This window comes from Cucurbita moschata, unplaced genomic scaffold (assembly GCF_002738365.1).
Source record: "Cucurbita moschata cultivar Rifu unplaced genomic scaffold, Cmos_1.0 Cmo_Scf00014, whole genome shotgun sequence".
Lineage (NCBI taxonomy): Eukaryota > Viridiplantae > Streptophyta > Magnoliopsida > Cucurbitales > Cucurbitaceae > Cucurbita > Cucurbita moschata.
This window is the reverse complement of record NW_019268530.1, coordinates 3,050,303-3,062,572: the sequence shown is the minus strand read 5'-3', so window position 1 is coordinate 3,062,572 and position 12,270 is coordinate 3,050,303. Positions and strand designations below refer to the sequence as shown.

The window sequence follows — 12,270 nt, the reverse complement described above, 5'->3', positions numbered from 1 at the left end:
TACCACTTGGGGTTTAAGTGAGTGGAAGATAGCTTTAATGGGTGATTCAGTTCTCAAGTTTAGGTGCTTAATTTATAGTGTTTGGAATGTGAAGGTTGCTTTTTTTTTCTTAGATTTTGTTTGGGGATTATGTCTGGTTTTTTGTTTTTTCTTTTGTTCTTTCTAATCATTTCTTTGCTTTGAGTTCTCCGAATTTTGATTTTTACCTATAAATTATCTAATAAAATATATAAATTAAAACCGTCTTAGACATACAACAAATATGAAAACGCTTATACGGACCCAATGGCTCAATTAACATACACCCCGTCACTGGTCCGAAATGTCCTTAAATAAAGTTATTTTAAAAAAAGTGGAAGTATTAAAAATGCTAAGTAAATAACCCACGAAACCAGATCAAAGATGCATACATACAACAAAAACATGCAATGGTATATCTATAAGACCTACGTCATTATAATTAAAACATGGCATTTTTACCGTCAAATTAATTCATTTTATTAAGCTATAACAATTTGTTGTGTTGTATAATTAGGAGTCGGTAACGACTCACTTTTCGAGAACTTTAAACCACAAATCGTTGTTACTTATGGAAAATTTAAAAGGACGTCCATAATTTGGATCATTCAAAAGATCGATGAAAGTTGCACTGAAATTTAAAAGGACTTGATAATCTTATGAACTTCTCTCTTCGTTCCAAACACTTTGAAAGAACAAGCACGAATAAACGCTTTTAATATTGTACCTAACGTCATGCGATCTCACAGTTTTAAGGGTAGCACTCACAATGTAGCGATAACGTTGAATAATTTTTGTATGCATAAACTCTAGAAATCGAATGGACACTTATTGTGCTTGTCCGGCACTAGCTTCTCAACTCGGGTTAATTTAATCGTGATGTTGAGAAGGTATCTTAATCGACCTAAAGTTGAATCAGTCTATATAATCATATGTTTATAGCTACCTCCAAATATGCATTACATTTTTTAAGATAGTTTATAAAAGAAGCAACAATGAAATAAATTATAATACAATGTGGTCGAAAATGGCTGGATATTGGATGATTGTTTATTTAAATGAAACTTTCCGGCAAAATCTTGGTTCTACCGACATAGTATTTAACTATTGACACAAAAGGATGCTCTTGATTAGATTAAAAGCGTTCATATGATTCGAGAATCTAATTAATTTAGATTATTGAGTTGATTTTTTTTATTTGGTGTGAAATTCTACATCGTTGAAGAGGGGATATCGAAACTTAAGAGTCTGAAACCTCTCTTCAATAGATGCGTTTTAAAACTGTGAGGCTGACAATCATGCCTAACGAGCAAAAACTGACAATATTTGCTAGCAGTAGCCTTGAGCTGTTACATTTAGATTAGGTTGAATTTTTGGAGAACTGAAAATTTGGGTTGGTTCGTAAGTGGACACTTTCTTGGTTGGGTCAACGTGACCAATTTGCAAATAGGCTTGCAATCTAACCCAACCCTACTTTTAAAATTATTATAAAATTTTTAAGAATATTTGACATTTGTAACTAATTTTAGTGTGGTGTGGTCTGTGAAGGTTAACTATTTATGATTTATGAGATTTTAATTATTAATATAACATGTATGGTACATAAGTAGAGTTGCAGTCATCAACGAGCACGAAGCCATATGTCAACCCAAATGGTCAACGAGAGGTAAGGGGTCATGTTGCTCTTGTTCGAGTTGAAAAATACCTTGGATAATTAAAATATAATCTCATGGAAATTGAATTATAGAGTAAAAGTTAGATTTAAAATGATTATTTTGTTAAATTCAAGTATGAAAAGTTAGGAGAAGATAAAACATGAACCTATAAGAAGAAAATCTTCTCCAAAAAGAAAGACACTTTTTCCCACTTAGTCTTAGCTTCACTTGATGTTGCTTAAAGAAAATGATCAAAACAAAGTTGTACAAAATTTCGTCTCTTTTAGTAGTTCTCGAAAAATTCCACTGATATAATAGATCGCCGTTGGTAGATATTATCTGTTTTGACTCATTGCGTATCACTGTCAAGCTCACCATTTTAAAACATTGTTAGGAAGAGGTTTCCACACCCTTATTATAAGAAATATTTCGTTTTCTTCTCAAATCAATATGTGATCTCACAGTTCTTGAACAAACTCAATGTAGTAACAACAATAAGATATGGCCAAGTCAACCAAGTCTGTAGCTGCATATAGATTTTTATATGCATGCAAGTGATGTATAGAGAGTCGGTGAATGTGATTAGAGAAATATGTTTATCGTGGAATATTAGTTTGGTGTTTACAAATGGGAAAGTGAAATGTGTAGGTTCATAATGTGATAATATTTTGTTTTTTGTAGCATGTGGTTTGCGATCATGGCTTGCACCTTCGTTGTCCCCATACTCACTCCTTAGGACATGTTATTTTCAAATCTGGGACCCTGTAAATTTCTCTGTCCTTGCATACCAAATAATTGGTAATGCCAAAAATCATACCATGGAGGTACGCTATCTACTCCATCAATCTAAATATCTACAATGTTTTCTCTTGATGATATGATACCCGAATAAAAGAATGTTATATGAATAAATCGATATTGCATTCAAATGGAAGCAATCTTAAGAATAAAATGATTACGAAAGAACGTGCACTTTTCTTTTTGATAGCTTAACTATACGAACCTGAATCAATTCTGCGTTGAGTGACAAACTTTTTAAGATGACAAACTTTTTAAGATGAGAAATAAAGCGATAAATATAGCGATGATGTCTTAAAGGTCAGCGTTTGATGATTATTACTCCAATGGCTTAGGGGAAGTGTGGAATTGAAGAAAGGTATGAGGTGGTGATTGTTGTTTGACCATGAAACAACTTTTACAACTACACCCACCAACAACAGCACTTGCATTTGTACACACCTGCACGTAATACCAATAATTCTATTTCTATCTTACTACTACTTTCATTATGCATAGAGATGTTTACGGGTCGGGTGGAGACACTTCAGATGTCTACGAATTAAGGTGGGGATGATGAAGCCTTTCCAAAATTCTTCATTTATTTTTGCAGAGAACGCGTGGAGATTCCCATAAGAAATTTGTAGGGATTAGATTACCCACCAACCATATTTGCTAGCACACCGGGGGAATTGGGCTAATATCATTTACCGTCTCATTTATTTAGAGGAAAAAAAATGTTTTCTACTCCCTCCTGATTTCTAATTTCGAAACGGGTAAATTGGACCTCTCTAATTACGAAGAGATATAGATCAGAAGGCAAATTTGATGATTTAAAAAGAAGGATCGAATGGTTGGTTGTATCATTCCTAGCAGGAAAGTAAAATTGGGGTTAGTAGAAGTAAAATATTAGAAAAAGTAGTTAAAAGTGGGAAGGGAATAAGGTTGTAGTTGTAGTTCTAAAGATCTGAAGAACTAAAGCTGCAACCCCATGTGTTAAAACTCACAATTCAAACACTTTTTCCTTTTGGTTTTGCCCAAAAGTTGCAGTGTTCTTGGAAGTTTGGTTGAAGAAGAAAGCATTTTTAAATAGTTTCTGAAGAGAATCAAATGCCTCTTCGAATCACTCTCCGTTTCACAAATGGATGAAAAAGGTTGAGTTGTACTCCAACCCCATTAATGTTGTCATTCTTTTTATATTTATTTCTATTTTAAAACATGGTTGAGGTCGATTCGATCAGCTTCTTGCTCAAGTAGCTCGTTGAGTGTGAATACAATATTTGCTAGTGGTGGATTTGAGCTGTTACAAATGATACCAAAGTTAGACACGGAACTGTATACTAGTAAGGATGTTAGGCTCTCGAGGGGGTGGATTGTGTCCCACATCAATTGGAGAGGAAACTTAACATTTGTTAGAAAGGTATGGAAACTTAGAAATCTCACCCTAATAATTTTAAAACGATGAGGGAAAGCCCTTGAAAGGAAAACCTAAAGAAGACTCCACTATCGGTGAACTTGAGACAATATCGATTAGTAGTGAGATTGAATTTGAGACAATATCGACGGTACATTTAAGTGACTCATCACCTTCCATGGTTTAGTATTTCTAGAACAGATTAAACAAATGAAAGTAAATGTTGTCAGTGTTTGAAAGATATAAAAATAATGGTTTGTCCCTCGTAGAGATTCTAAATGAATTTAAATAAAAAATGGGCAACTCCATAATATTGAAATTAGTAATTAATTTAAAATTTTCAAACTAAACTAATTTCAAAATGTTCCTCTTATTTAATTTATTTATTTAAAAATATCGAAAAATTTGGGAATGGACCCATGGAGCTGCTAGCTCCAGTTATTCTTCCAAATTGTTCAAATTTTATTTTATTCAGTGCGTTGAATGTACAACAATTCAAGTCCATTGCTAATAGATATAATTCATTTTGACACGTTACGTATCGTCGTTAGCCTCACGATTTTAAAACGCATCAAGTTGATGACGATACGTAACGGGTCAAAGCGAACAATATCCGCTAACGGTAGGTTTGAGCTATTATGGGTCAGTTGATTTTCTAGGGTTCTCTTTTGTTTCTTTCTTACACAATACCTAGGTCTCTGTTTGATTTTGAATCAATTGAGGTGTTAGGATTTCAAGTATTAATAGTTGGGTCATGCGTTCTCTTTCCTATGCTAGTAGGTTAAAGCACATTCAGTATGTTCTTCAGAGTTTTTAGTGTCTAGATTGTTAATGAGATTGATCGAGCTCTACTTGTGTATATATGGTGAGGGGACCGTTCTTCGTTGGAAGGCATCAAAGTAGCTTGGACATTGATATGAAAACCATAGCTAGTTGAATCTAAGAATCCTCGTAAACACCAGGATATGCAAAACCCTTAGTTCACCAAAGTAAAACTCTCAAATCAATTTGATTTCATTCTAAATGATTGCAACTTTTGGGAATATGATCTAACAAGCTTATTAAAGAATAAAAGATTTAAATCTGAATATCCAAAAACCTCAAAACGATAAGGAATTATTCCAAGCAAAAATAAGATCTAGATTATGTTCTTGATCGAATATTTCAACTTAAAGATATTTGTTGGAGATTGGAATCACTCTAACACATTTTATTAAATAATATTATTTTTAAATCTATTAAATAACATTTTTTGTAAACTATTTTTTTTTTCAAAGACAATAATTGAAGGCTAAATTTAGAAGAAAAAAATAATTTAAAAATAAAACTTAATTTTTGAATAAATTGAAATGGGGGAGAGGGCATTTTTTGTAATATAATTGAAGTTGAAGGGGTATTATCGGCAGGGAATTTGGTTTGAATAAATTTTCATGACAACCAATAAAAAGAAAAGAAGAAGAAGCTTAGCTTTTTATGATTTTGTCCATTTATAACGGTCGGGAGGAAGGGTGTAGGTTTTACATAACGGAACCATTATTTTTATTTTTTATTTTTTTATTATTTTAACGCCGTTAACTGGACCGTCCAAGGCCGTCTGCCGAGTTTCAAACTCCTCGTAACGTCTTTTAAATTTTCATTTTCCAAATTTCCAAATTCCTTTTTAAAAAAATTAAATATCGTAATATTTTATAATTTTCATAGCCAACTACTGATCCGGACTCCATCTTCTTCTTCCTCACATCTCTTGCATCTCTCTCTCTCTAAACTTCTCTCTTCAAATCCAATCCATTTTCTTCATCGTCAGTCACTGTTCTTCAGTTTTTCTCGCTATAATCATCGCCATTGATTCAGAATCTTCTTCTTTTGGGTGTTCTAACCATCTCTTCCTTTGGCCGGTCATTGAATCACTGTGTTTTAGTGTTCTGTTTCATCTTCCTTTACTCTACTTTTCTCTCCTCTTTCTTCCTCGCTTCTTTCTGATTCGATCACAGGATTTCGGGGTTCGTTCCGTCATTTTCGATCCAGTTAAGATTCATACCCATTTCCTATGTCTGACTCTGTTTGAGTAATCCTTTTTTACTGTGCACTTCCTATTACGGCGTACTTTCTTAAAGTGATTGTGTTTTCATTTCTGCTCTTTTTTAATTGTAATTGTAAATGTAAATGTTAATGTATGAGTTTGAGATTGCTTAGTTGAACGGATGGAGGTGGAGCTGAATTAGTTAGTGAGGCTTCGGATTCTGCTTAAATTTAGGTTTCTCTACTTTTAATTATCGGCATTGCAATAGAACTCGATTTTGTTGTTCTGGGTTTCTTAAGGTTTATAGGATTATTATTTTGTGTTTGGTAGACTCGATTTTTGCTGACTTTGTTCTTACTGGTTTCTGAAAGGCTTGAGATCCGAAGGACGGTTGTTTTGAGATGGAGTCAGCTCAATCACAGCAAAGAAAAGGAGGATTAGTGCCAATATCGCCGTCTCAGACTCCTCGTTCGAACGACAAGGCAACTCGAGATCTACGATCTGGGGATTCTAATTCGAGTAATAAGCATGATAAAGAAAAGGGCGTTAATGTGCAGGTTATTGTGCGTTGCAGGTGATTAACCGGAGGGGAATCTATTGATGTATTGCTATAATTTTCTATTCTTTTGGAGATTTGAATTGGGAAATGTTTCCTATTTAGGCCATTGAGTGATGATGAAATGCGATTGCATACTCCCGTGGTGATTTCCTGCCATGAAAGTAGAAGAGAGGTCTCTGCAATCCAGACTATAGCCAACAAGCAGATTGATAGAACATTTGCATTTGATAAGGTCTGTGGTTCTCACCTTTTTCTTTTCCTTCAATCTCTTTTTGATCAATGGGTTTGCTCATTCTGTTGGTCCTGTTCTTAATTAACCTCAATTTTGATCAATGGGTTTGCTCATTCTGCTGATCGTGTTCTTAGTTAAGCTCAATTTTGATCAATGGGTTTGCTCATTCTGCTGGTCGTGTTCTTAATTAAGCTCAATTTTGATCAATGGGTTTGCTCATTCTGCTGGTCATATTCTTAATTTAGCTCAATTTTCTTGGGTGTGAAGCTGATAATGGAAATTCTGTGATGTATATTAATTTTCTTTCCCTTAATGTTTGATTCTATGGTGAAGGTATTTGGCCCTGCATCTCAACAAAGGGAATTGTATGATCTGGCTGTGTCGCCTATTGTGTATGAAGTTCTTGAGGGTTATAACTGTACTATCTTCGCATATGGTCAAACTGGAACTGGGAAAACATACACAATGGAAGGTGGAGCAAGGAAAAAGGTCGACAGCCCCACCTGAATTTCTTGATACCAACATATGTTTTTGTTAATTCTTCTATTTCACTGTCGAGTTGAATTTCTTGTTGATCTCAGAATGGAGAATTTCCAAGTGATGCTGGTGTTATTCCTAGAGCTGTCAAACAAATTTTTGATATTTTGGAAGCCCAAAATGCAGAGTATAACATGAAAGTTACGTTTCTGGAGCTATATAATGAAGAGATTACAGATCTTCTGGCCCCTGAAGAGACTTCAAAATTTATTGATGATAAGTCCAAGAAACCAATTGCTCTAATGGAAGATGGGAAAGGAGGTGTTTTCGTGAGAGGCTTGGAAGAAGAGATGGTCTGTACTGCAAATGAGATATATAAAATCTTGGAAAGGGGGTCGGCGAAGAGGCGTACAGCAGAGACTCTTCTGAATAAACAAAGTAGTCGCTCACATTCCATATTTTCCATCACCATTCACATTAAAGAGTGCACTCCAGAGGGTGAGGAGATGATCAAATGTGGGAAGCTTAATCTTGTGGACCTTGCTGGCTCAGAGAATATTTCTCGTTCTGGTGCACGAGAGGTGCAGTATACTAAACACAATTGTAGCTCTTTTGAGCTCATAACACACCAAAATTTCATTGAGAAGTTTTTCCACAAGTACTTGATAAAGTTCACTACATTTGCAGGGGAGAGCAAGAGAAGCTGGGGAGATAAACAAAAGTTTACTTACACTTGGGCGTGTCATCAATGCCCTGGTAGAACACTCAGGTCATGTTCCATATAGGTAAGAATCATATTCTCATTTTGTCTTTGATAAAAGAATAGATGATGAAGTTAACAGGGTTGATGGAATGATTGAATATCAGGGATAGCAAATTAACAAGATTACTGAGGGATTCTTTGGGAGGTAAAACAAAGACGTGCATCATTGCTACAATATCACCCTCTATCCACTGTCTGGAAGAAACACTCAGTACACTTGACTATGCTCATCGTGCCAAAAACATTAAGAACAAACCTGAGGTTCACTACTTCAGCTCACTCGTTATCAGTTGTTTATGTTCATCTTTTGGTTCGATCCATCATACTGTTTTCCCTTCCTTCCTCTTATGCTTATTTTAAATGGTCCATGATCATTCAGATTAACCAGAAAATGATGAAATCTGCATTGATCAAGGATTTATATTCTGAAATTGATCGCCTTAAACAAGGTATTTACTTCTCATAGCTCTTTCTCTACTCTCTCTCTCTCTCATGATGTTTTTTCCCTCTCATGGTTGAAAAAAACATCAGTTTTTTTCCCTTTGTTCGACGTTTAGTATCTGAGCATAATCTATACTCTTCTATATACTAGAGGTATATGCTGCAAGGGAGAAGAATGGAATCTACATACCACGTGATCGTTACCTTAATGAGGAAGCTGAGAAGAAGGTTAATTTTGGACTATTTAGGATTTTAGTTAAAAAGATTTGCTGTGTTATTTAATATTAATCAAATCATATTCATAATTTTCAACTCCAGGCAATGGCTGAAAAAATAGAACGAATGGAACTTGATTCAGAATCCAAGGACAAGGTGTGTGGGCAGACAGCTAGATTTTATATCAGAAGGTTCCTTTCATATGGCTTATTTTGAATTCTAATAGTTTCTCTTCTACTTATGAGCAGCAATTAATGGAGCTTCAGGAGCTTTATGATTCTCAGCAACTTTTGTCAGAAGAATTAAGCGATAAATTAGATAGAACAGAGGTATATCATATAATTGTTCAGTAGGACAATGTTCCTCACCTTTTCTACTCATCTTTGGAAAAAGGTACTAACAGCTGTTGTTGTATGTAACTCCAGAAAAGGCTTGAAGAAACTGAACATGCTTTCTTTGATCTGGAGGAGAAACACCGCCAAGCAAATGCAACAATTAAAGAAAAGGAATTTCTGATAATCAATCTTCTCAAGTCTGGTAAGAAATGTTTCATCTGACCTTTAGCAGTTTTTTCTATGTATAATTTTTTATTTGCTTTGTAAACTTTGGACTTCTTATCCCCTCATTCTGACTTTATATTTTCCATTTGTGTATTTTGCTTCCACACAAATTTCTGACTGTTGTGCTTCGTCAATCCCTACAGAGAAAGCACTTATTGAGCGTGCATTAGAGCTGCGATCAGAGCTAGAAAATGCCGCAGCAGATGTGTCGGGTTTATTTGACAAAATTGGTTAGTTATTGTGTCTTTGAAGCTTACCTTTCTTTTTCTCATATAATTCTATCCAGAACTATTGATTATGATGATCATCATCTGTTCTATCCAGAGCGCAAGGACAAAATTGAAGATAGAAACAAATTACTTGTCCAGAAATTCCAATCTCAATTAACTCAGCAGCTGGAGTTATTGCATAAAACTGTAGCTACTTCAGTTACCCAACAAGAGCAGCAACTAAGGGACATGGAGGAAGATATGCAATCTTTTGTTTTAACAAAGACTAAGGTAAGGTTTAACTAAGAACTCTTTTTTAAGCTGAGATTTTCATTCTCCTATAATTTTCATTCTGCTTGTGAAGGCTACCGAAGAACTTAGAGAACGGATTGGAAATCTGAAAATAACGTATGGTTCTCGAGTTAAAGCTCTGAACAGTATAACTGAAGAGCTTGAAGGAAACTTTCAATCAACCTTTGGTGATATAAATTCTGAAGTTTCAAAGCATTCATCTGCACTTGAACTCGTAAGCAATTGATCACAATCTTTTTGGTCGACGAACTTTCTTTTTATCTCTTCTGGTTGTGCTGAATTTTGGTTGATTTAGCTTTTCAATGGTGTTGCTTCGGAAGCTGAGGCGTTGCTCAGTGATCTTCAAAATAGCCTTCACAAGCAGGAAGAGAAGCTGACTGCATATGCTCAAAAGCAGCATCAGGTTTTTGATCAATACAACTTTTTTATGTCAACAATCTTAACGATAATTCATAAATTGCTTGACTTGTTGTTGGACGTTGATATAGGCACATGCTAGAGCAGTGGAAACCACACGCTCAGTTTCTAAAATTACCTCAAACTTCATAAAGACTCTGGATATGCATGCGTCGAAACTTACCCACATTGTGGAAGATGCTCAATCAGTCAACGAGCAAAAATTGTCTGAACTTGAAAAGAAATTTGAGGTACTTGCAGATTACAAAAACTTGGTTGATTTATTAGTTACTGGAGTCTTGTATTGAGCTCAAAGTTCATTTGAAATCTGCAGGAGTGTGCTGCCAATGAAGAAAAACAACTGTTGGCTAAAGTGGCAGAGTTGCTAGCAAGTTCAAATGCGAGAAAGAAACAATTGGTATTTCCTTACCTTGTTCCTGAGGAGATTAGACACAATTTTTTTAGCGTCTAAAGGTTAACTGTTCATTTCCTTAGGTTCAAACAGCAATTACTGACCTGCGGGAGAGTGCAACAAGTAGAACCAACTTGCTACAGAAGGAAATGTCCACCATGCAGGAGTGTACTTCTTCAGTGAAAACTGAATGGACATTGCACCTGGAGAAAACAGAGTCACACTACCACGAAAATACTTCTGTTGTTGAAGACGGGAAGAGAGACATGGAAGAAGTTCTTCAAAATTGGTATCATCCTAACTCAGCTAACTAATTTCACCTGCGAATACCTTTTTTTGGTTAGCCCCTCCAGTTAACAGGGTATTATATAAAACTGTTTAGCTTGAACAAGGCAAAAATGGGTGCACAACAATGGAGAACTGCTCAGGAATCCTTGCTCAGTTTAGAAAACAACAGTGTTGCTTCTGTGGATTCCATTTTTCGGTACACACTTATCTTTTGATATTAAGAAATAAATGTTATAATCTGTTCAAGATCAGTCATTACTTTCTTATTTCCATCAGGGATGGGATGGAATCCAATCAAGCGCTACTTGCTCGGTTTTCTTCGGCTGCATCCGCTGCTCTTGAAGATGTTGATAATGCAAACAAGAATCTCCTCTCATCTGTTGATCGTTAGTATCCTGCATTCTTCATTGCATAATAACATCTAAAAGAAACATATAAACATATGAATTTTGTGGTTTGTGCAGATTCGTTAGAACTCGACAACGAAGCGTGTGGAAATCTGAATTCAATGATTAATCCTTGTTGTGAGGAGTTAAGAGATTTGAAAGGTGGCCATTACCACAAGATAGTCGAAATCACTGATCATGCAGGAACATGTCTACTGACAGAATACACGGTAGATAGATAAACGCATCATATATTCACTTATAGTAATTTAAGTTAGTTACTAAAATCATATTGACTGATGATTCCTCTGCCATTTTAATTACTCAACAGGTTGATGAACCATCTTGTTCGACACCAAGAAAGCGATCGTTCAACTTGCCAAGCATGACATCCATCGAAGAACTTAGAACGCCAGCTTTCGATGAGCTTCTGAAGTCATTTTGGGATTTGAAATATTCAAAGCAATCAAATGGAGATGTAAAACATTTAGCAGGAGCACACGAAGCAGCACAATCAGTAAGAGATTCTAGAGTTCCTCTAACTGCAATAAATTAAGCAGAGTTTCAGTTTAAAACAACATACATAATAGAGAAGAGACTGAATTTGGATGTAAATATAAAGGCTCATATATGTTTTTTCTCAGGGCATTCGTTAATTTTTTCTTTGCGTCTTTTCATTTTTAGAAGAAAATGAAAGAGTTATACCTTTTGGAGGCAGGTTTTCTGCCAATATAATCACTACTATTTTCACGTCCTTGCTGAATCCATTATTATTCCACTTGAATTAGCTTAGCTTAGTTGATTGTTGTCCTTGTTCGTGTTTGGTTTGCATTTAGTGTAAGGATGAGATCCTTTTATTGGTGAGTTTTTGTTTTTGTGTGAGGTTGGTTGAGCTTGAAAAGATGGCAACACTGAATCTGATGTTTTTTTGTGCACAAGTCTTGGAGCTTCATCTGGATATGATATCTGAAAACTTGTTGATCTAACGCTACTGCTGGTGATTGTCGTTTTGTCCACTTTGAATGGTCCAAATTTCAAGATATGCTTCTCTTAAATTGTCTTTTGCTTTTGCTTTGTTTAACTTTCCTTTTTTGGATGGTGTACCCCTCTTGCTTGCCTTAATGTGAAGGCTCGC

The 12,270-nt window shown here is 35.2% G+C and overlaps 1 protein-coding gene across 2 annotated transcripts; it reads left to right on the top strand.

The window, feature by feature from the left end:
- The first annotated feature begins 5,576 nt into the window (after window positions 1-5,576).
- On the top strand, window positions 5,577-11,889 carry LOC111452751 (kinesin-like protein KIN-5D). 2 transcript variants are annotated; one of them, XM_023093617.1, is made up of 23 exons: window positions 5,577-5,888; window positions 6,256-6,458; window positions 6,546-6,675; window positions 7,009-7,164; window positions 7,257-7,733; window positions 7,840-7,937; window positions 8,020-8,176; window positions 8,295-8,364; window positions 8,508-8,584; window positions 8,675-8,728; window positions 8,821-8,901; window positions 8,998-9,109; window positions 9,276-9,362; window positions 9,457-9,632; window positions 9,706-9,867; window positions 9,949-10,056; window positions 10,142-10,300; window positions 10,384-10,467; window positions 10,545-10,750; window positions 10,844-10,945; window positions 11,026-11,135; window positions 11,214-11,365; window positions 11,467-11,889. In XM_023093617.1, exons 2-23 carry the CDS (start codon window positions 6,286-6,288, stop codon window positions 11,689-11,691), a joined length of 3,156 nt encoding a protein of 1,051 aa, XP_022949385.1. In that variant the 5' UTR covers window positions 5,577-5,888; window positions 6,256-6,285; the 3' UTR covers window positions 11,692-11,889. The 2 variants fall into 2 exon arrangements, with proteins under 2 accessions (XP_022949385.1, XP_022949387.1); XM_023093619.1 differs by lacking the exon at window positions 5,577-5,888 and adding an exon at window positions 6,047-6,118.
- Window positions 11,890-12,270: the final 381 nt, after the last annotated feature.

Excerpts from the sequence above, each read along its gene's own strand:
- LOC111452751 (XM_023093617.1), top strand. The coding sequence starts at position 6,286 with ATGGAGTCAGCTCAATCACAGCAAAGAAAAGGAGGATTAGTGCCAATA. Across the intron at positions 8,177-8,294 it reads ACATTAAGAACAAACCTGAG|ATTAACCAGAAAATGATGAA; the intron begins GTTCACTACTTC and ends ATGATCATTCAG. Across the intron at positions 8,729-8,820 it reads ATTCAGAATCCAAGGACAAG|CAATTAATGGAGCTTCAGGA; the intron begins GTGTGTGGGCAG and ends ACTTATGAGCAG.